General features: G+C 44.2%; 1 protein-coding gene across 3 annotated transcripts in view; it reads left to right on the top strand.

Moving 5' to 3' along the window:
• The window catches only part of cecr2 (CECR2 histone acetyl-lysine reader), a 146,829-nt gene that overhangs the window by 113,206 nt on the left and 11,301 nt on the right, over positions 1-22,322 (top strand). For all 3 annotated transcript variants that reach the window (XM_070901642.1, XM_070901643.1, XM_070901644.1), the window contains 3 exons: positions 7,303-7,431; positions 15,067-15,892; positions 16,218-17,733. In XM_070901642.1, coding sequence (XP_070757743.1) covers positions 7,303-7,431; positions 15,067-15,892; positions 16,218-17,733 — 2,471 coding nt within the window. The remainder of the gene's footprint in view (positions 1-7,302; positions 7,432-15,066; positions 15,893-16,217; positions 17,734-22,322) is intronic.

Genomic DNA, 22,322 nt, shown 5'->3' with positions numbered 1-22,322 from the left:
TAGCCACTCTTTTCCTTTTTTTGCACCTGTAGAAACTCTTACTATCTGTTTTTATATTTCATGCTAGTTTACTTTCTTCATCTAGCTTCCCTCACTTTTTTTTTTAGTTCTTTGCTGGCTTTTAACAGTTTTCCAATCCTCTGGCCTCCCATTAGTCTTGGCCACATTGTATGCCCTTGTTTTCAATTTGACACCCTCCCTTATTTCTTAGTTCGCCACGGATGGTTATCCCTTCTCTTACAGCCTTTCCTTCTCATTGAGAGTTATTTAAGGAGATATTTCATGTCTGCCACTGCTCATCAACCATCCCACTCTCTAATCTATTTTCCCAGTCCACTTTAGCCAACTCTGCCTTCATACCGTTGTAGTTTCCTTTATTTACGCTTTGTACGCTGGTTAGAGATCCAACTTTTTCACCCTCCATCTGAATTTGAAATTCAATCATGCTATGATCACTCATTCCGAGAGGATCCTTTACGAGGAGATTGTTTATTAATCCTGCCTCATTATACAGGACTAGATCTAAGATAGCCTGCTCCCTGATTGGTTCCACAACGTACTGTTCAAGGAAACTATCCCGGATACACTCTATGAACTCTTCCTCAGTCGGGAAATTGTGTTGGGGAAATTGATGGGATTGAAGGCCGATAAATCCCCAGGGCCTGATGGACTGCATCCCAGAGTACTTAAGGAGGTGGCCTTGGAAATAGTGGATGCATTGACAGTCATTTTCCAACATTCCATTGCCTCTGGATCAGTTCCTATGGAGTGGAGGGTAGCCAATGTAACCCCACTTTTTAAAAAAGGAGGGAGAGAGAAAACAGGAAATTATAGACCGGTCAGCCTGACATTGGTAGTGGGTAAAATGATGGAATCAATTATTAAGGATGTCATAGCAGTGCATTTGGAAAGAGGTAATATGATAGGTCCAAGTCAGCATGGATTTGTGAAAGGGAAATCGTGCTTGACAAATCTTCTGGAATTTTTTGAGGATGTTTCCAGTAGAGTGGACAAGGGAGAACCAGTTGATGTGGTATATTTGGACTTTCAGAAGGCTTTCGACAAGGTCCCACACAAGAGATTAATGTGCAAAGTTAAAGCACATGGGATTGGGGGTAATGTGCTGACATCGATTGAGAACTGGTTGTCAGACAGGAAGCAAAGAGTAGGAGTAAATGGGGACTTTTCAGAATGGCAGGCAGTGACTAGTGGGGTACCGCAAGGTTCTGTGCTGGGGCCCCAGCTGTTTACACTGTACATTAATGATTTAGACGAGGGGATTAAATGTAGTATCTCCAAATTTGCGGATGACACTAAGTTGGGTGGCAGTGTGAGCTGCGAGGAGGATGCTATGAGGCTGCAGAGCGACTTGGATAGATTCAGTGAGTGGGCAAATGCATGGCAGATGAAGTATAATGTGGATAAATGTGAGGTTATCCACTTTGGTGGTAAAAACAGAGAGACAGACTATTATCTGAATGGTGACAGATTAGGAAAAGGGAAGGTGCAAAGAGTCATGGTACATCAGTCATTGAAGGTTGGCATGCAGGTACAGCAGGCGGTTAAGAAAGCAAATGGCATGTTGGCCTTCAAAGCGAGGGGATTTGAGTACAGGGGCAGGGAGGTGTTGCTACAGTTGTACAGGGCCTTGGTGAGGCCACACCTGGAGTATTGTGTACAGCTTTGGTCTCCTAACCTGAGGAAGGACATTCTTGCTATTGAGGGAGTGCAGCGAAGGTTTACCAGACTGATTCCCGGGATGGCAGGACTGACCTATCAAGAAAGACTGTATCAACTGGGCTTGTATTCACTGGAGTTCAGAAGAATGAGAGGGGACCTCATAGAAACATATAAAATTCTGACGGGGTTAGACAGGTTAGATGCAGGAAGAATGTTCCCAATGTTGGGGAAGTCCAGAACCAGGGGTCACAGTCTAAGGATAAGGGGGAAGCCATTTAGGACCGAGATGAGGAGGAATTTCTTCACCCAGAGAGTGGTGAACCTGTGGAATTCTCTACCACAGAAAGTTGTTGAGGCCAATTCACTAAATATATTCAAAAAGGAGTCAGATGAAGTCCTTACTACTAGGGGAATCAAGGGGTATGGTGAGAAAGCAGGAATGGGGTACTGAAGTTGCATGTTCAGCCATGAACTCATTGAATGGCGGTGCAGGCTAGAAGGGCCGAATGGCCTACTCCTGCACCTATTTTCTATGTTTCTACCCTGGCCAATTTGCTTTGTCCAATCAATGTGAAGGTTTAAATCTCCCATGATTATTGCTGTTCCTTTTTTTAACAAGCCTCCATTATTTCTTGATTTATACTCCGTCCAACAGTGTAGCTACTGTTAAAGGGCCTATAGATTACGCCCACCTGTGACTTTTTCCGCTTACTATTCCTTATTTCCACCCAAACTGATTCAACATCTTGATTTTCTGAGGCAATATCATTTCTCACTAACCCACTGATCCCATCCTTTATTAACCCTACCCTACCCTACCCTACCCTACCTCCTTTTCCTTTCTATCTGTCCTTCCGAATTGTCACATGAATATTTAGCTCCCAGCCTTGATCACCTTGCAATCATGTGTCTGTAATGGCTATCAAATCATTTGTATCAATTTGTGCCGTCAACTCATCTATTTTCTTACGAATGCTGCGTGCATTCAGATAAAGAGCCTTTAAATTTGTTTTTTTACCTTTTTTTTCCTGTTGTGACCCCACTTTCTGATTCACTTTTATGTTTATACATTCTGTCCCTTGCTGCCATGCTCTCGTTTTCATTGCCCCCAGTGCTAACCTGATATATTGCCTGCTCCTTATTCTTTGACTTCTTAAATTTTCGTTCAGCTGAATCGTCCCCCTGCCCCGCCCCCGCCCTCCTCTCCTCTCTCCTCTCTCCTCTCTCCTCTCTCCTCTCTCCTCTCTCCTCTCTCCTCTCTCCTCCTCTCTCTTCTCTCCTCTCTCCTCTCTCCTCTCTCCTCTCTCCTTCTCTCCTTCTCTCCTTCTCTCCTTCTCTCCTCTCTCCTCTCTCCTCTCTCCTCTCTCCTCTCTCCTCTCTCCTCTCTCCTCTCTCCTCTCCTCTCTCCTCTCTCCTCTCTCCTCTCTCCTCTCTCCTTCTCTCCTCTCTCCTTCTCTCCTCTCTCCTTCTCTCCTCTCTCCTCTCTCCTCTCTCCTCCTCTCTCCTTCTCTCCTCTCTCCTCTCTCCTCTCTCCTCTCTCCTCTCTCCTTCTCTCCTCTCCTCCTCTCTCCTCTCTCCTCTCTCCTCTCTCCTCTCTCCTCTCTTCTCCCCCCCCCCCGCCCCCTCAGCCTCTCTCTCACCTCCCCCCCCCCCGCCCCTATCTCTCACCTCCCCCCCCGCCCCTATCTCTCACCTCCCCCCCCCCCGCCCCTATCTCTCACCTCCCCCCCCCCCCCCCGCCCCTATCTCTCACCTCCCCCCCGCCCCTATCTCTCATCTCAACCCCCCAGCCCCCCTCTCTCTATATCTCTCTATTGGCCCAAGTTTCCACATGATTTGCGTCTGATTTTTAGGAGCAACTGGTGGAGAACGGACTATCTTAGAAATCGCAATTCTCCACATTTTTTTTTCTGCAGTTCTAGTCAGGTAGAACAGTTCTACTTTGGAACAGAATTTTTTCTTCAAAAGGAGGCGTGTCCGGCCACTGACGTCTGATTTCAAAGTTTCCACAGTGAAAACGTACTCCAAACTAAGTTAGAATGGAGCAAGTGAAGATTTTTGTAGAACTGAAAAAACCTTGTCTACACATTAAAAAATCAGGCGCAGGTTACAAATTAGGCGTCCAGAACGAGGTGGGGGGGGAGGGGGGGGGGAAGGGAAGTCATTAAATTCTACAATAAATCCTTATTTATACTTATACAAATATTATACAAATAAATCCAACCTGAATAAACATTTATAAGCAAAGAAAAGATTAAATAAACCATCTTCCTACCTGTGTGAAAGTGCTTCAGCCAGCCTCACAAGTTCGTTGGTTTGTTCCCGACGGCAGAGGGGGAGGAGGAAGACGTTCCCGACGGCGGGTGGGAAGGAGACAGTGAGAAGGCTGCAGGAAGCCTCAGTGCTGATGTGCTGATGGCAATGTGGTTTTATTAAAAAATGTTCAAAAATTAAACAGCTACAAAGAACTACAAAAATGGCCGAGTGCCAATGTTTCCTTCACACTGCGCGTGCCCGAACGCTCCAACGCGCACGCGCAGGGTTGCCGGCAGGAAAAAAAACTAATTTAAATGGTACCCGCCCCCTCCCACTTACAAAATCAGCGCGAGTGTAGGCTCCGCCCCCCTGGGCGCCGCGCCAAACAGACAAGGAGCTGCAGGGCTCTCCAGAATCGCGAGTTTTTTTCCCGGCGCCGTTTTAGGCGCGAAAAATGGGCGCCCAGCTCGGAGGGGCGCCCGTTTTTTATCGTGTGGAAACTTGGGCCCTATATATATCTCTCTCTCTATATCTCGCTCTCTCTCTCTCTCTCTCTCTCTCTAATTAATATATATATATATATCTATATATTCTATCTCTATCTCTCTCTCTATATATATATATATATATATATATATATATCTCTCTCTATCTCTCACTCTATCTCTCTCTCTATCTCTCTCTCTATCTCTCTCTCTATATCTCTCTCTATATCTCTCTCTATATCTCTCTCTCTATATCTCTCTCTCTATATCTCTCTCTCTCTCTATATATAGATATATATATATACTATATCTCTCTCTATCTATCTCTATCTATCTATCTATCTATCTATCTATCTATCTATCTATCTATCTATCTATCTATCTATCTATCTATCTATCTATCTATCTATCTATCTATTTTATATATATATATCTCTCTCTCTCTCTCTCTCTCTCTCTCTCTCTCTCTCTCTTTTTCTCTTTTTCTCTCTCTCTCTCCTTCCCGCCCCCCCCCCTCCCAGCCTCTCTTGGTCCCACTGGAGGGTATGACTTGGGCCAGGAGAGCGTGTGGAGCTTGATAGAGGCAGGCCTTGTCGCATGTCTGTCAAAAAAGTGCAGTACAGGCATTGTGGGGGGGAGGGGAGGTTGGGGCTGGACAGATGCCTGTCAAAAAAAAGTGCAGTGCAAGTAGTTAAATCGGATTTTAATGGTATGTTAACCCATTTATCTTACATGGGTTAACACCTCTACTAAAATAGAGAGGAATTTCAAGTTAGGCATTTGTCCAATAATATCGGCAACAGTAATTTTTGGCTGATTGCGTTTTTAAAAACCAGTAATTGCAGGTGAGTCATGCATTTCTGCACCATCTTCGAACCCTGTGTACAGCAGGAACTTGAACAAAAGAGCAATTAATGGCTTTGAAAGTGCTATAGAACTTGTACCCAAGTGCTACTTAGGCCAGTTATCACAAGTAGGCTTCGTTTCAGTTGAGCAGTGATTAGGTCAACACTGTTGCTAAGCGAGAACAAATCTAGTAGCTTGTAAAATAAGGAGGGAGAAGGTATGACTAGTTTAACATAGGATTAAAAAAGTGCCAGCTTTGGCTCAGTGGTAGCATTCTTGCCTAAGTCAGAAGGTTGTGGGCTCAATCCCCAGTTCAGGAGACAGATAATCTAGGCTGACACTTCAGTGCAGTACTCTGGGAATGCTGCACTGTCAGAGGTGCCACGTTTCCGATAAGACTTTAAACCAACACCATGACTCTGGAGGATGTCTCTGGCTCTGCCTCAGACCACCTGCTGCTGAAATCCTCATTCATGGCTTTGTTGCCTCCAGACCCAACTGTTTCACTGCTGTCCTGGCCAGCCTTCCACTACCACCCTCTGTAAACTTGAGCTGATCCAAAATTGCTGTCCATATCCTAACTCAAACCAAGTCTTGCTCACCCATCACCCTATGCTTGCTGACCTACATTGACAGCCAGTCTGGTAACTCCTCGATTTTAAAATTGCCATCTTTGTGTTCAAATCAATCCATGGCTTGCCCCTCCCTCCCTATCTCTGTAACCTCCTTCAGCACTCATCATCATTATAGGCAATCCCTCGAAATCGAGGAAGACTTGCTTCCACTCTAAAAGTGAGTTCTCAGGTGACTGTTCAGTCCAATACGGGAATTACAGTCTCTGTCACAGATGGGGCAGACAGTGGTTGAAGGAAAGGGTGGGTGGGGAGTCTGGTTTGCCACACGCTCCTTCCGCTGTCTGCGCTTGTTTTCTGCATGCTTTCGGCGACGAGACTCGGTGTTCAGCGCCCTCCCGGATGCTCACCCTCCACTTAGGGCGGTCTTTAGTCAGGGACTCCCAGGTGTCGGTGGGGATGTTGCACTTTATCAAGGAGACTTTGAGGGTGACCTTGAAACATTTCCTCTGCCCACTTGGGACTCATTTGCCGTGTCGGAGTTCCGATAGAGCGCTTGTTTTGGGAGTCTCGTGTCGGGCATGCAGTCGATGTGGCCCGCCCAAAGGAGCTGGTCAAGTGTGGTCAGTGCTTCGATGCTGGGGATGTTGGCCTGATCGAGAATACTGACGTTGCTGCGTCTGTCCTCCCAATGGATTTGCAGGATCTTGCGGAGACCGCGTTGGTGGTATTTCTCCAGTGATTTGAGGTTCTACTGTATATGGTCCACGTCTCTGAGCCATATAGAAGGGGGGTACCACTGCAGCCCTGTAGACCATAAGCTTGATGCCAGATTTAAGGTCCTGGTCTTCAAACACTCTCTTCCTCAGGCGACCGAAGGCTGCGCTGGCACATTGGAGGCGGTGTTGGACCTCGTTGTCGATGTCTGCCCTTGCTGATAGTAGGCTCCTGAGGTATGGAAAGCGGTCCACGTTGTCCAGGGCCACGCCGTGGATTTTTATGACCGGGGTGGGGCAGTGCTGTGTGGCATGGTCAGGTTGGTGGAGGACTTTTGTCTTACGAATGTTTAGTGTCCTCCATCCCTACAACCCTCTGAGCTATATGCACTCCTCCAATTCTGGCCTCTTGCACATCCTTGATTTCCTTCAGCTGCTTAGGCCCTAAGCTCTAGAATTCCCTCCCTAACCTCTCTGCCTCTCTACCTCTCTCTTTAAGTCAATCCTTAAAACCTACCCTTTTGACCAAGCTTTTGGTCAGCTTTCCTAATATATCTTTGTGGCCCGGTATCAAATTGGCAGCGCGTTTCCCTGCATTACAACAGTGACTGCATTTCACCATATTTCGTTGGCTATAAAGTGCTTTGGGATGTCCTGAGGTCATGAAAGGTGCAATATAAATGTAAATTCCTCCCTTCCTACCATTCATGATGGTAGCCCACCAATTGAAATGTTTTCTTCATCTAGAGACCGCCAGTGCCATGTATGTTTGGATCTCGGCCTACTGTAGAGTCCCAGTATCGATATTGTTCCCCACGGGAACCACGACTTGCAGACCAAGTACGGCAGCAATTACATCACCAATTTATAATGCAGGTAACTTTCAAAGAGCTTTGTTCTATAGTATGTGATCTTCTATGTAGACCTCCATTAGAAAGAGATAAAAGTATTTGTAGTTGTGCAGCAGAAGGTGAAGAACACAGGCCATTCTTTAAAGCAAACTACTTGGTTAAAATCTGAATTTAATGGCTTTTAAGCTGCCTTCTGGGTAAGCAGGTGTTGCATAATGGCACAAAAAATAAGGAAAAGCTTGTGGTTTCAGGCTATCTACAGAGCAACCTTCCAGAGGGGGCAATTATGGAAAATTGGCCCAACCAAACTTCAAACAATACCTGGCGTAAAATCTCAGTGCTCCATCACCATAAAGTCTATTGCTAAACTAGTAGCAGGTAGGCAGGTATTCTATCAATAGGCAGGTATAATCTTACATTCACAGCAGAGGTGCACAGCCTTCATTTTTCTTGACCAAATAACATGAAAGCTCTCTTGGGCCGTATTTAACTTATAGCAATGAAACATTCAATCTTAAAGGGAAGTGCCTACATAAACATAGTTCCTTAACAGTAAAATAATACTTGCTGCATTACATGGTGTAATAAGTATTCTTGTTTTTATAAAATATTGTTTCATCTGATATTGTGAGCAATGGCACAGAAAGTCCACCAGTAATGCAAATAAATGAATAAAACTTGGTAAGATAGCGTGCCTTTCCTGTCCCTCACACTTCAGTCAACACACTCTGGTGTCACACTTCATATTTTTCTCAAACTTTGTATTTGTAAAAGGAACAAATCGAGAATGAACAAGGAGAACTACCATTTTTTTTACCAAAATGCAGAAACTGAAACAGTCCAATCAGTGAAAATATTTTTCCAACTGTTACTGCTCAGCCAACCGACTATTCACAGATAAAAACACTTGAGGCTAGATATTGATGGGGTGCTAACTTTTGCGGGAGCGCAAAGGTATCGCCGGGCGAAACGATTTTCAGCTGACGGGAACTTTCAGTTTAGCGCTCCAAGAGGGAAGTGGAGCACTAAATCAATCGTTATCACTTCCCTGGAGCGCTAAAGGGGGTGAGAGGCGTGATAGCGGCAGAGTGCTGAACAATGTTCCGTGCAGTGCTGCCGTCTTTGGAGGCTCCTTCCCTCCTTTAAAGGGAAGGACCAATGTTGGTCTCATTCAATCTTGGTCCTATCTCTGTGGGGACACGGGGACCTGTGCTAGGTGCACAAGCCCAAAATACTGGAAGAGCGCAGGACTGACGAATTGCGGGCTGCAAAAAAACCAAAAGACACCAGACTGGGGAGAATAACATTTTTTTCCCTACATGACCATCACTACCTTTTAAATAATGCTCCCCAAGCGGCCAGCCGAAGTGACATAGCCTCCTGCAGCTGCCGCTGTTGATGCCTGACAATGCTGCAGGAGGACGGGGGAGAATATTGCATCCGGGGCGGTAACGGGGTTCGGCGCACTGGATGACGTTATAATCTACAGAACGAGATGGTAAGTGTTAGCGCCAGTGCAAAACCGTCGGGGAAGTTCACGGGCGTCGGTGAATTCGCCGCGCACAGTCAGTAACCCCTCAGAGCCCCATTACCCCCCCCCCCCCCCCCCCCCCCAGAGGTGCTAACAGGAAGTGCATACCAGGCCAATTTCTCCCCCTTAAAATAAAATGCATCACCATGAAATGATTGAAGTTGCCTGTAAAACTATCTTGTGTACTAGGCAAAATGCTAGAATCTATTATTAAGGATGTGGTAATGGGACACTTTTTAAAAAAAAAAAAAAATCGTAATATGATTTAGGCAGAGTCAAAATGATTTTATGAAAGGGAAATCGTGTTTGATAAATCTGTTTTTTGAAGATGTAACTAGTAGGATGGATAAAGAGGGACCAGTGGATGTAGTGTATTTGGATTTTCAAAAAACATTTGATAAGGTGCCACACAAGAGCTTATGGCACAAAATTAGGACTCATGAGATTGGGGATAATATATTAGCATGGATTGAGGATTAGTTAATGGACAGAGACAGAGTAGGAATAAACTGGACTTCGGGTTGGCAGGCTAACTAGTGGGGTACCGCAAAGATCAGTTCTTGGGCCTCAGCTATTTACAATCTATATTCATGACTTGGATGAAGGGACTTGTAATGTATCACAAGTTTACTGATAATACAAAGTTAGGTGGGAAAGTAAGCTGTGAGGGGAAGATGCAAAGAGACTGCAGAGATATATAGACAGGTTGACTGAGTGGGCAAGAACATGGCAAATCGAATACAATGGTGATTGGTGAGTAGCTTTTCTTTTTATTTTTTATATCAGTAAGTAACCTATTAACATTGTTGCCAATTTAAGGGTATCTAAGGGTTAAGTCATGGCAGGAGAGCTCGGTCACGTGATATGCTCCTCCTGTACCATGTGGGAACTCGGGGACACTTCCGGTGTCCCTGACGACTACGTGTGCGGGAAGTGTATCCGCTTCCAGCTCCTGACGGACCGCGTTGCGGAATTGGAGCTGAGGGTGGATTCACTCTGGAGCATCCACGATGCTGAGAATGACGTGAGTAGCACGTGTAGCGAGTTGGTCTTACCGCAGGTGAAGGGTCCACAGCCAGCTAGGGAATGGAAGACCAGCAGGAAGAGCAGTGCAAGGAAGGTAGTGCAGGGGTCCCCTGCGGTCATCCCCCTGCAAAACAGATACACTGCTTTGAGTACTGTTGAGGGGGATGACTCATCAGGGGAGGGCAGCAGCAGCCAAGTTCATGGCACCGTGGCTGGCTCTGTTGCACAGGAGGGCAGGAAAAAGAGTGGGAGAGCGATAGTGATAGGGGATTCAATTGTAAGAGGAATAGATAGGCGTTTCTGCGGCCGCAACCGAGACTCCAGGATGGTATGTTGCCTCCCTGGTGCAAGGGTCAAGGATGTCTCGGAGCGGGTGCAGGACATTCTAAAAAGGGAGGGAGAACAGCCAGTTGTCGTGGTACACATTGGTATCAACGACATAGGTTAAAAAAAGAGATGAGGTCCTACGAGACAAATTTAAGGAGCTAGGAGCTAAATTTAAAAAGTAGGACCTCAAAAGTAGTAATCTCAGGATTGCTACCAGTGCCACGTGCTAGTCAGAGTAGGAATCGCAGGATAGCGCAGATGAATACGTGGCTTGAGCAGTGGTGCAGCAGGGAGGGATTCAAATTCCTGGGGCATTGGAACAGGTTCTGGGGGAGGTGGGACCAGTACAAACCGGACGGTCTGCACCTGGGCAGGACCAGAACCAATGTCCTAGGGGGAGTGTTTGCTAGTGCTGTTGGGGAGGAGTTAAACTAATATGGCAGGGGGATGGGAACCAATGCAGGGAGACAGAGGGAAACAAAAAGGAGACAAAAGCAAAAGACAGAAAGGAGATGAGTAAAAGTGGAGGGCAGAGAAACACCAGGCAAAAAACAAAAAGGGCTACTGAATATAAAGGGGGTGCAGGAGGGGTCAAAACTAAAAATCATGGTTTAAAAACTAGGATTAAAACACTCTACCTAAATGCACGCAGCATTCGAAATAAAGTAAATGAGTTGACGGCACAAATCATTACAAATGGGTAAGATTTGGTGGCCATTACAGAAACATGGTTGCAGGGTGGCCAAGACTGGGAATTAAACATACAGGGGTATCTGACGATTTGGAAAGATAGACAAGAAGGGAAAGGAGGTGGGGTAGCTCTGTTAATAAAGGATGATATCAGGGCAGTTGTGACAGACGATATTGGCTCTAATGAACAAAATGTTGAATCGTTATGGGTGGAGATTAGAGATAGTAAGGGGAAGAAGTCACTGGTGGGCGTAGTTTATAGGCCCCCAAATAATAACTTCACGGTGGGGCGGGCAATAATCAAGGGAGTAATGGAGGCATGTGAAAAAGGAACGGCAGTAGTCATGGGGGATTTTAACCTACATATCGATTGGTCAACTCAAATCGCACGGGGTAGCCTAGAGGAGGAATTCATAGAATGCATACGGGATTGTTTCTTAGAACAGTATGTAACAGAACCTACAAGGGAGCAAGCTATCTTAGATCTGGTCCTGTGTAATGAGACAGGAAAAATAAACGATCTCCTCTTAAAAGATCCTCTCGGAATGAGTGATCACAGTATGGTTGAATTTGTAATACAGATTGAGGGTGAGGAAGTTGTATCAGAAACGAGCGTACTATGCTTAAACAAAGGGGACGACAGTGGGATGAGGGCAGAGTTGGCTAAAGTAGACTGGAAACACAGACTAAACGGTGGCACAATTGAGGAACAGTGGAGGACTTTTAAGGAGCTCTTTCATAGTGCGCAACAAAAATATATTCCAGTGAAAAAGAAGGGTAGTAAGAAAAGGGATAACCAGCCGTGGATAACCAAGGAAATAAAGGAGAGTATCAAATCAAAGATGCGTATAAGGTTAGTGGGAAACTAGAGGATTGGGAACATTTTAAATAGCAGAAAAGAATGACTAAAAAAGCAATAAAGAAAGGAAAGATAAAAACATAAAAACAGATAGTAAAAGCTTTTACAGATATATAAAACGGAAAAGAGTGACTAAAGTAAATGTTGGTCCCTTAGAAGATAAGAAGGGGAATTTAATAATGGGAAATGTGGAAATGGCTGAGACCTTAAACAATTATTTTGCTTCGGTCTTCACAGTGGAAGACACAAAAACGATGCCAAAAATTGCTGGTCACAGGAATGTGGGAAGGGAGGACCTTGAGACAATCACTATCACTAGGGGGGTAGTGCTGGACAGGCTAATGGGACTCGAGGTGGACAAGTCCCCTGGTCCTGATGAAATGCATCCCAGGGTATTAAAAGAGATGGCGGAAGTTATAGCAGATGCATTCGTTATAATCTACCAAAATTCTCTGGACTCTGGGGAGGTACCAGCGGATTGGAAAGCAGCTCATGTAACGCCTCTGTTTAAAAGGCAAGTAACTATAGGCCAGTTAGTTTAACATCTGTAATGGGGAAAATGCTTGAAACTATCATTAAGGAAGAAAAAGCGGGACATCTAGAAAGGAATAGTGCAATCAAGCAGACGCAGCATGGATTCATGAAGGGGAAATCATGTTTAACTAATTTACTGGAATTCTTTGAGGATATAACGAGCATGGTGGATAGAGGTGTACCGATGGATGTGGTGTATTTAGATTTCCAAAAGGCATTCGATAAGGTGCCACACAAAAGGTTACTGCAGAAGATAGAGGTACGCGGAGTCAGAGGAAATGTATTAGCATTGATAGAAAATTGGCTGGCAAACAGAAAGCAAGAGAGTCGGGATAAATGGGTCCTTTTCGGGTTGGAAATCGGTGGTTAGTGATGTGCCACAGGGATCGGTGCTGGGACCACAACTGTTTACAACATACATAGATGACCTGGAAGAGGGGACAGAGTGTAGTGTAACAAAATTTGCAGATGACACTAAGATTAGTGGGAAAGCGAGTTGTGTAGAGGACACAGAGAGGCTGCAAAGAGATTTGGATAGGTTAAGCGAATGGGCTAAGGTTTGGCAGATGGAATACAATGTTGGAAAGTGTGAGGTCATCCACCTTGAGGGGGGAAAAAAACAGTAAAAGGGAATATTATTTAAATGGGGAGAAATTCCAACATGCTGAGGTGCAGAGGGACCTGGGGGTCCTTGTGCATGAAACTCTTTTGGGATCCTTGTGCATGAATCCCAAAAAGCTAGTTTGCAGGTGCAGCAGGTAATCAGGAAGGCGAATGGAATGTTGGCCTTCATTGCGAGAGGGATGGAGTACAAAAGCAGGGAGGTCCTGCTGCAACTGTATAGGGTATTGGTAAGGCCGCACCTGGAGTACTGCGTGCAGTTTTGGTCACCTTACTTAAGGAAGGATATACTGGCTTTGGAGGGGGTACAGAGACGATTCACTAGGCTAATTCCAGAGATGAGGGGGTTACCTTATGATGAGAGATTGAATAGACTGGGTCTTTACTCGTTGGAGTTCAGAAGGATGAAGGGCGATCTTATAGAAACATGTTAATAATGAAAGGGATAGACAAGATAGAGGCAGAGAGGTTGTTTCCACTGGTAGGGGAGACTAGAACTAGGGGGCACAGCCTCAAAATACGGGGGAGCCAATTTAAAACCGAGTTGAGAAGGAATTTCTTCTCCCAGAGGGTTGTGAATCTGCGGAATTCTCTGCCCAAGGAAGCAGTTGAGGCTAGCTCATTGAATGTATTCAAGTCACAGATAGATTTTTAACCAATAAGGGAATTAAGGGTTACGGGGAGCGGGTGGAGCTGAGTCCACGGCCAGATCATCCATGATCTTATTGAATGGCGGAGCAGGCTCGAGGGGCTAGATGGCCTACTCCTGTTCCTAATTCTTATGTTCTTATGTGGGAAAGTATGAAGTTATCCACTTTGGTCGGAAAAACAAAAAAGCTAAATATTTTTTGAATGGTAAGAGACTGGAAAATGTTTGCATTCAGAGGGACCTGGGTGTCCTTGTACATGACTCACAAAGTTGACATGCAGTACAACAAGCAATGAAGAAAGCAAATGGTATATTGGCTTTTGTTACCAAGGAATTAGAGTACAAGAGTAAAGAAGTCTTACTACAATTATATAGGGCATTGGTGTGGCCACACCTGGAGTACTGTGTACAGTTCTGGTCTCCTTACCTAAGGAAAGACATACTTGCTTTAGAGGGAGTGCAACAAAGGTTCACTAGACTGTTTCCTGGGATGAGGGGATTGCCATATGAGGAGAGATTGAGTAGAATAGGATTATATATTCCCTAGAGTTTAGAAGAATGAGAGATGATCTAATTGAAACATATTCTGAAGGGGCTTGACAGGTTTAATGCTGAGAAAATGTTTCCGCTGGCTGGGGCATCTAGAACATGGGGTCACCGTCTCAGGTTGGCCATTTAGGACTGAGCTGAGGAGAATTTTCTTCACTCAGGAAAGGGTTGTGAATCTTTGGAATTCTCTGCCCCAGAATTGAGTATATTTTGGGGGGAGCTAAGGGATATGGGGATAGTGCGGGAAAGTGTTGAGGTAGAAGATCAGCCATAATCTTGTTGAATGGCAGAGCAGACTCTAAGGGCTATATGGCCCACTCCAACTCCTAATATGTTCTTGTGTGTCTTTAAATATCTTCATTATGTAGCGTTTTTACTTGGAAGCCTCAGTCTCTTGGAAAAACCTAGGGTTTGAGCTGATATTCATTCCGGAGATAATGCTGTCAGCTGAAGAGAGATTTAAAAACTACACAATGTTGTTACAATTCCCAAAATGTTGCAGTCTCAGCATATGCACTGTAGAGAGTCTATCGGCACAAATCAGTATGATTCTCAGCTGATTGTACAACAACTTGGAAGCATGCCTTTCCTCAGTCTAGACTAGTAATTGAGTCTGTTTTTCAAAATAATTTGGAAAAAAGTGTGCATTCAAAAGTTTTTTTAATTTTGACAGAGATACTATTTACAAATGCTTGGTTTTACTTCAGAGAAAGGTTTCTGAGACAGGTCAGGTTAGCAATAATAACAACAATAATCCAGATCCCAGATTATTCACAAGCAACGTCACAGGAGTATATGTTAAGATAAATTTGAAAATCAGATGTCTAATTTTGAAATACAGAAATAGTTCAAATATATTTTTTTCTAATTACAGCATCAGCTGACTGTGAATGAACATCAAGGGCCCCGGATGGTGGGACCGGACAATAAACCAACTTATGCTGGGCCAGTACATGGACCTTCTCTCGGCCCTAGACCCCCATCAGTGCCACCTGGAACAGTGTGTGCTCCACCTCAGGAAGGAAGTATGTACCCCAGCCAACCATTTCAGCCAGGATATACAGCACATCGCCTGGAGGGGCCAGTTCATCGCCCAAACTCTGATTTTCAGGCAAGGCACATGTACAACCCATATGGTCATCCGAATGGACCACGTCGTGGACCTCGACATGTATGGAATGGCAACAATGATGGTTCAATTGAAAGACCTATAGGACCTGCTGACAAAAATCCACTGGTTGGTCCAGGCCAGTCACAGCATCACCCATTCCCCCAAATGTTGGACCCCAATCTAATGAGACCCTCTGTGCCACTCAATCACTGGCCAGATCAGCCAGGTCGTCTACCTCATAATGGGCCTCCAGGCTACCCGAGACTTCCTAATTCACCTCAAACGCCTAATATACAGAGAATGCCTCCTCCTTTCCTGAGACCTCCACATCAAGGACTCCGCATTGATTCTATGCTGTCTAGTCCAGAGATGATTGCAATGCAGCAACTTTCTGCTCCTGTCTGTCCACCAGGGCATTCTTCACCATATCTTTCTGGCTCTCATGCACCAGCACCACAGCAGCACCATGTTGGAGCCCGGCAGCATATCTCTAGCATGCAACCTCATCAACAAGCATTGGAGGACAGTGCTGATTCATTGGGAACATCACAGGATTCTGAGCTGCCAGAAAATAATGAAGCAGCTCAAGGTAACTACTTAGATGTCCAGAAGAGCAACCCTAGATTTTGTAAATATTTTTAATGGTATTTATGGTAGAAGTTAAATATACATTGTTTCCTCCCAGTCACTCTTCTTTCCGCACAAATGTTATTAATGTATTTGCTTATTTTGCACTTTGTTCCCCACGGAAGAGTGTGACCAGGATCAATTGATATGGGATGTGATCACCATTAGTTCACTTACTATTTGTTCTCTTCCCCAACCCTGAACTCTTTCCTGGAAAGACTTGAGATTGAAAATCTAAATATGATGATATATGTTACTCAGTTTAATTTTGTTTTTCCTTTTGACAGAAACGATGCCAATCAAAAACACATCAACTGCAGGGGAGCAAAATCAGCAATACACAGATTCAGGAACCTCGCCTCCAATTACTGAACAGACTGCATCGCAGATCTCTGAAGGCGACACCAAACCGAATTCAGCCAACTTTATTGAACCAGGCACCAGTGAGAGTCAAAGTAATGGGTTGGGATCTATCAAAATTGAAGAGGAAGAAATGCAAACCATTAAATTAAAAGATATTAGCAGTCCAGTTGTAAAGACACAAAAAGAGCCAAACAAACAAATTCCAGATTCAAAAAAGGGGGCTGCAAAGAGCAGGGCAAAGAATAAGAAAATCAGCAGCAGAGTTGGCAGAGAGAAAAAAATTAAAAATCAAAATGAAGCTGAGGTCAAGGGCCAGAATGATAACCTGGTCAACCAAAGTGTCTCCAACTCCATACATTACACTGAATCTTCAGACCAAGTGGCTTCCACTAGTTCGCTGAATACAAATGAGGATTCTGTGAAAAATACCAACACTTCAACACAAGGCAAACAGGGAAAAAATAATGGAACTAATCCTGGGATGATGGGAATGATGACGCACGCACAGTATGCACATAACCCAGACTACTCGGTTGCAGGTCAGTATGGTATGGCCCGTGGTTGTAGACCCTTTGGCAGAGGCATGGGTGGACCCCAGCCATTCGCAAACCGGCAGACTTTTCCTAATCCAAATTTTTCTCAGCAGTTGCCACCAGGGATCTACCCTGCATATCAGCACCAAGTCCAATGTTATCCATATCATGCTTCCCAGCAGCAAATTCAATCCCCCTACCACCAGTATCAACATCCTCATTATTACCCTTACCCTCAAGGACAAGGTTATCCTACGGATGACTGGCCCCAGCCCCTATCACCTACAGGCCATCATCTCCAGCAAGCTAGCCATTTGTCGGTACATAATGGGAATGGGAAAACAGCAGGGCCTGGCATCCCTTTGCAAGGTTTGGAGGGGTCACCTGACAGTCATACATCAGCAAATGCTATGCAGGAAGGGATGAATGGAAACTCTAAAGAAAATAAAGACACGAGCCAGGGGACCAGCAATATGTCACACCCTATAAAAGATGAAAAATTGGATAAAGAACAGGAAAGGCCTGAAAGTCCAAAGGAAATCCTGGATTTAGACAGTCATAATGCTGCTGCTAAAAGACAGAGTGCACAGCCTGTAAGTGGACTGATATACAGGGGATCTGGAATGCATCCAGGGATCCAGGGTCCCCATGGTATTCTTTCACATTCGTCTGTCTACACAGCTCAGTCTCCAGCTCTTTTTAACACGAACCCTCATGCAACTCGGCGACCTCCACACTCTTTGTTGGGAGCTACACGTCATCGTATTCCACCTCATCAGATAAATGGCCAGCCACAAGCCAGAATGCCTTTGTACAGTCGACCTGATGAAAGAATGGGTCAGTATCATAATATGATGATGCAGCATCAAGGAATTCGACCACCAGAAGATCCTTACAGTATAAGAGGGTAAGACAAGTGACTTGCATGTTCTTTTTGTTTTTGTAAATGTGGGATTCCTTTTCTTTTTAAGGACTGAAATAAATGTAACAAGCCTAGTCCCATTCAGTATGCAATGCTTTCAATTTTTTAATTGGCTGCTTAAAAATATTCTAACCAAATATACAAATCAACTACATAACTGTTGGTCATTTAAGAAATGTAACAAGATAATTTAGGGCATCTTTCCCAAAGATGCAATAATGTAAACTTCTTAAAAATAAGTCTGAGATGCTTGCATTAGATTAGACCACTTTTAGTAATACCTGTACATATATTTATAAAAATAAAGTGCGCAAAAAATATACTTATTCAGTGCAAATGCAAACTTTATCGCAGTGAGATTTCTATTTTTATAAAGTTCTACAAAATTTGAAGCATGACCTTTTATTAAAATGATCTCCAATCAGTGCTGGACTTCATCTTACCTGCAAGATGAGATCTATGCTTGGTATTTGCAATACTCTTGTGCAGATCCTCTCATGGGAGAAAATGGAGGTAACAGGGAATTGTTAAAACAACACAAGGAGACCATATGCAGACTCAGTAACTGTTGAGTGAGATTATATTGTATAGTGAAATTTTATAATGAGCTGTTAAATTTGCAATGAAAAGTTTTTTTTAAAGAGTCCAGCCACTTAGTGTAATTAAACAGCCTGGGGCTACTAATTGAATGAAATTGTGAAGTTTAGCACCCTATTAAATTTAAACTGTGTTAAGGCAATTTTTACTACAAATTCATTTTGCCATTTAAAAATGGTATTAAAACATTTTCTAATTGCCGTATTGAATAGTAATTTTAGCCCATTCATACTCTGATGAGAGGTAGTCTATTTATGTTGAAACTCTTAACTTAATATTGCTGTAGGCAGTTTCAAGATTTATGGTTCTGCACAATAAAAAACAAGTTTCTTCCCTCACGAGCCTTTCATTAATGCTGCACCACACTACAGTTTGATACTTGTCAACCTGTACAGAACAAGTGTTGTTTGGCAAAAGGTGTGCTTCACACTAGATTTGGACAGCTTGGGTGAGGAAAGAGTCAGAAGTCAGGACTAGGACAGACCAAGACCAGTATTACATTGGTGGGACTTGGGGTCAAATGGCCTGTTTCTGTGTTACCTGTACAACCTTCTGATTCCAGGTGCCTCGTTGCTATGCTCCAATGCATCGAAAGTGATTGAGTTCAGAGCAGTAAACTTAGCAGTGGTGTGCTGCAGTACGGGGGCAGCATTTTCTGGGGAGGACGTGGTTCTCTGCTGTAGGTCAGCAGTTACCTGCCCTAATTGTCATGTGAGAGCAACACAAGCAGAGAACGGTGTGCATATGTGATATTGGAGTGCAAAATTAATGGTAACTGGGAAAGATTTTTCTTTTAAAAGCTCATATAATTATATGATCATGATCGGCCTATATAAATCATGAAGAGCCTGTTCAGTCCCTAGTCTGTCCAGGGATGAGGGACTTCAGGGGTTGTTCTCCTAAGAGCAGAGAAGATTGAGAAGGGATTTGATCAATGTGTTCAAACTCATGAGGGGTCTAGACAGAGTAGATGGAGAGAAACTATTCCCAGTGCCAGAAAGGTCGAGAACCAGAGGAGGCAGATTTAAGGTGATCGGCAGAAGCTCCAACATGAGGCGACATGAGGAAAAATCTTTTTATGCAGCGAGTGGTTATGATCTGGAATGCACTGCCTGAAAGGGTGGTGGAGGCAGACTCAATCATGACTTTCAAAAGGGAATTGGATAAGTACCTGGAGGAAAATAATTTGCAGGGCTACGGGGAAAGGGCAGGAGAGTGGGACTAGCTGAAGTGCTTTTGCAGAGAGCTGGCACGGGCTTGATAGGCCAAATGGCCTCCTTGTCCTTCTGTGCTGTACATTCTATGATTCTATGAAATAGATGGTCTCATATCGAACAGTAGTTGGGGTGGTACATTTGCCTTCAGCATGCATGGACCAGTGAAGGGAAAATAAGCCACGGCTCTAGTTCCTGATTGCTATCCAATGACCTCTGCTGGAAATAGCTCATGTGTAGATGTTGGATGAGCACAAGATGAGGTTTGATTATGGCTTCCCTTCTCTTTCACTTCCCCAGCCCCACCTTTTCAAGTAACATGCTGACACTTGTTCAGACTCTCACATAAGAATGGGCAATGTACTAGAAGGCTATCAGCTACTATTATGTAACAGTATCATATAAATGTAAAAAGACAACATTTTTCTACCCTACAGGAGATGTAATGCTCCCCTTGAATCATGGCCACAAATCTCTCCAGGGCTATAAATTCCATTCCGTAATTAGAAAGTCCAAAGGAGACATTATCGACCACCTTAACATTGTGGTTACACTGCACAAGGGAATGGAGCATCTGAAGAATGGCTGCAAGCTGGGCAAAATACCAGAGGGTCACTACTGACACATTCATCCTCCATAAACTTTGGTGCCTTTGAGAGAAATGTCATTCCCTTACTTCAAACTCCCAAATGCCCTTCTGATTTCAAAGGATACAAAAGTATGGGACTGAGTTGGAGCTTGATAGAGCATTAAGAGATCAATTTTAATGGTGGTGCAGAAGGGTAGTGTATGACTTGATAGATTCAAGTGTGCTGAAATTGACCATCTCTGAAAATGCTCTGCCTGTGTCGTTCGCAGTGCTGAGAGTAAACTACAAAGTGCTGCTGAGCACAATAGATGTTGATCTATCTAAACCACTCAGGAAAGCAATGGAAAACATGATTTCATTTTACCCTACGATGAGATGTGTTAGCAAAGCTAAATAACCGGATTATTTGAAGTAGCAATTGTACAAGCTAATAAATTAAGAAACAAAAGAATTTTAACTTTTTGATCACAGTCGTTAAAAGCAGATCAATCTGCTAAGTTTTCTCATTACTTGTATTTGTCAAATCAAAACAAAAACAAAATGTGATCTCAGCCCAATTACAAACTCTTCCTACAAATACTTTAACACAGAAAGGTTCTCAATGTAGAATTTTGCATGTTTGTTGGTTTTAAAGCTTTTATTCAAACTAAAATGGCTTAGTTTTCTGACCTTATAATTTCTCCATCAAATAACCTAATTTCTCAGTTTCATTAACACATCGTAAAGTAAAAGAATATAAATGTTGAAAATGGGCACATATCAAAATAAGGAAATTAGATGGTGCATTGGGTTTAAATACTCTCTTTAGTGGTCTAGATTATTGGTAGGAAGATTGTGTTTGTCTCTAGATGGAGGGTTCTATGTAAAATGAGTTATCCTCATTTCAATCTTCCCATTGGATACAAGTCTTCACTACATCGTAAAACTCCTATAATTGGAAACTTAGCGGAAATTTCAGTCTAGGGCTGGCTAGATTGAGAAACTGAAATGGCACGCTGGTACAGTAGAGGTGCTCTTTCAGGGGTTGGGACAGATTAGTATAGAGCTTTCTAATGTATGCTGTACCTGACCTGGGAGAGCATGATGCTGATGCTTGATGGGAAAATGTTCCATTTGTCAGTACCTTGATAAGCACCAAACATCAAGATCCACGGTGCGGCCCTGGACAAAGTGGACCATTTCCCATACCTCAGGAACCTCTTATCAACAAGAACAGACATTGACGACAAGATTCAACACCACCTCCAGTGCGCCATTGCAGCCTTCGGCCACCTGAGGAAAAGAGTGTTTGAAGACCAGGCCCTCAAATCTGCCACTAAGCTCATGGTCTACAGGGCTGTTAATAATACCCGCCCTCCTGTATGGCTCAGAGACATGGATCATGTACAGTAGACACCAAGTCGCTGGAGAAATACCACCAACGATGTCTCCGCAAGATCCTGCAAAATCCCCCAGGAGGACAGACACACCAGCATTGAAGCACTGACCACACTTGACCAGCTCTGCTGGGCAGGCCACACTGTTCACATGCCAGACACGAGACTCCCAAAACCAAGCGCACTACTCGGAACTCCTTCACGGCAAATGAGCCAAAGATGGGCAGAGGAAACCTTACAATGACATCCTCAAAGCCTCCCTGATAAAGTGCAACATCCCCACTGACACCTGGGAGTCCCTGGCCAAAGACCGCCCTAAGTGGAGGAAGTGCATCCAGGAGGGCGCTGAGCACCTCGAGTCTCTCGCCGAGAGCATACAGAAATCAAGCACAGGCAGCGGAAGGAGCATGAGGCAAACCTGTCCCACCCACCCCTTCCCTCAACGCCTAACTGTCCTACCTGTGACAGGGACTGTGGTTCTCGTATTGGACTGTTCAACCATCTAAGGATTCATTTTTAGAATGGAAGCAAGTCTTCCTTGATTCTGAGAGACTGCCTATGATGATGAAGAAGCACTAAACATTTACCCAAAATTGCATGTGGTAGCATTCAGCCTTTTAGGCCAGGAAGATCTTGGGTTGTGACTCATGTGAACTTCGCTAGGGAAATAGTGGGGAATTTAAAATTAGCCCAAGGGGGTGGGGGCGGGGGAAGGGAACAACATTCTATGGAAGGTGCATGTGTGTAGATGCTAAGTGAGCACAGGATAAGGCTTGGTCTCAGTTGTGATGTACCCAT

The sequence above is a fragment of the Pristiophorus japonicus genome, chromosome 15 (assembly GCF_044704955.1).
Source record: "Pristiophorus japonicus isolate sPriJap1 chromosome 15, sPriJap1.hap1, whole genome shotgun sequence".
Classification (NCBI taxonomy): domain Eukaryota; kingdom Metazoa; phylum Chordata; class Chondrichthyes; family Pristiophoridae; genus Pristiophorus; species Pristiophorus japonicus.
The sequence above is the reverse complement of the archived record's forward strand: the minus strand, read 5'-3'. Positions and strand labels throughout refer to the sequence as shown.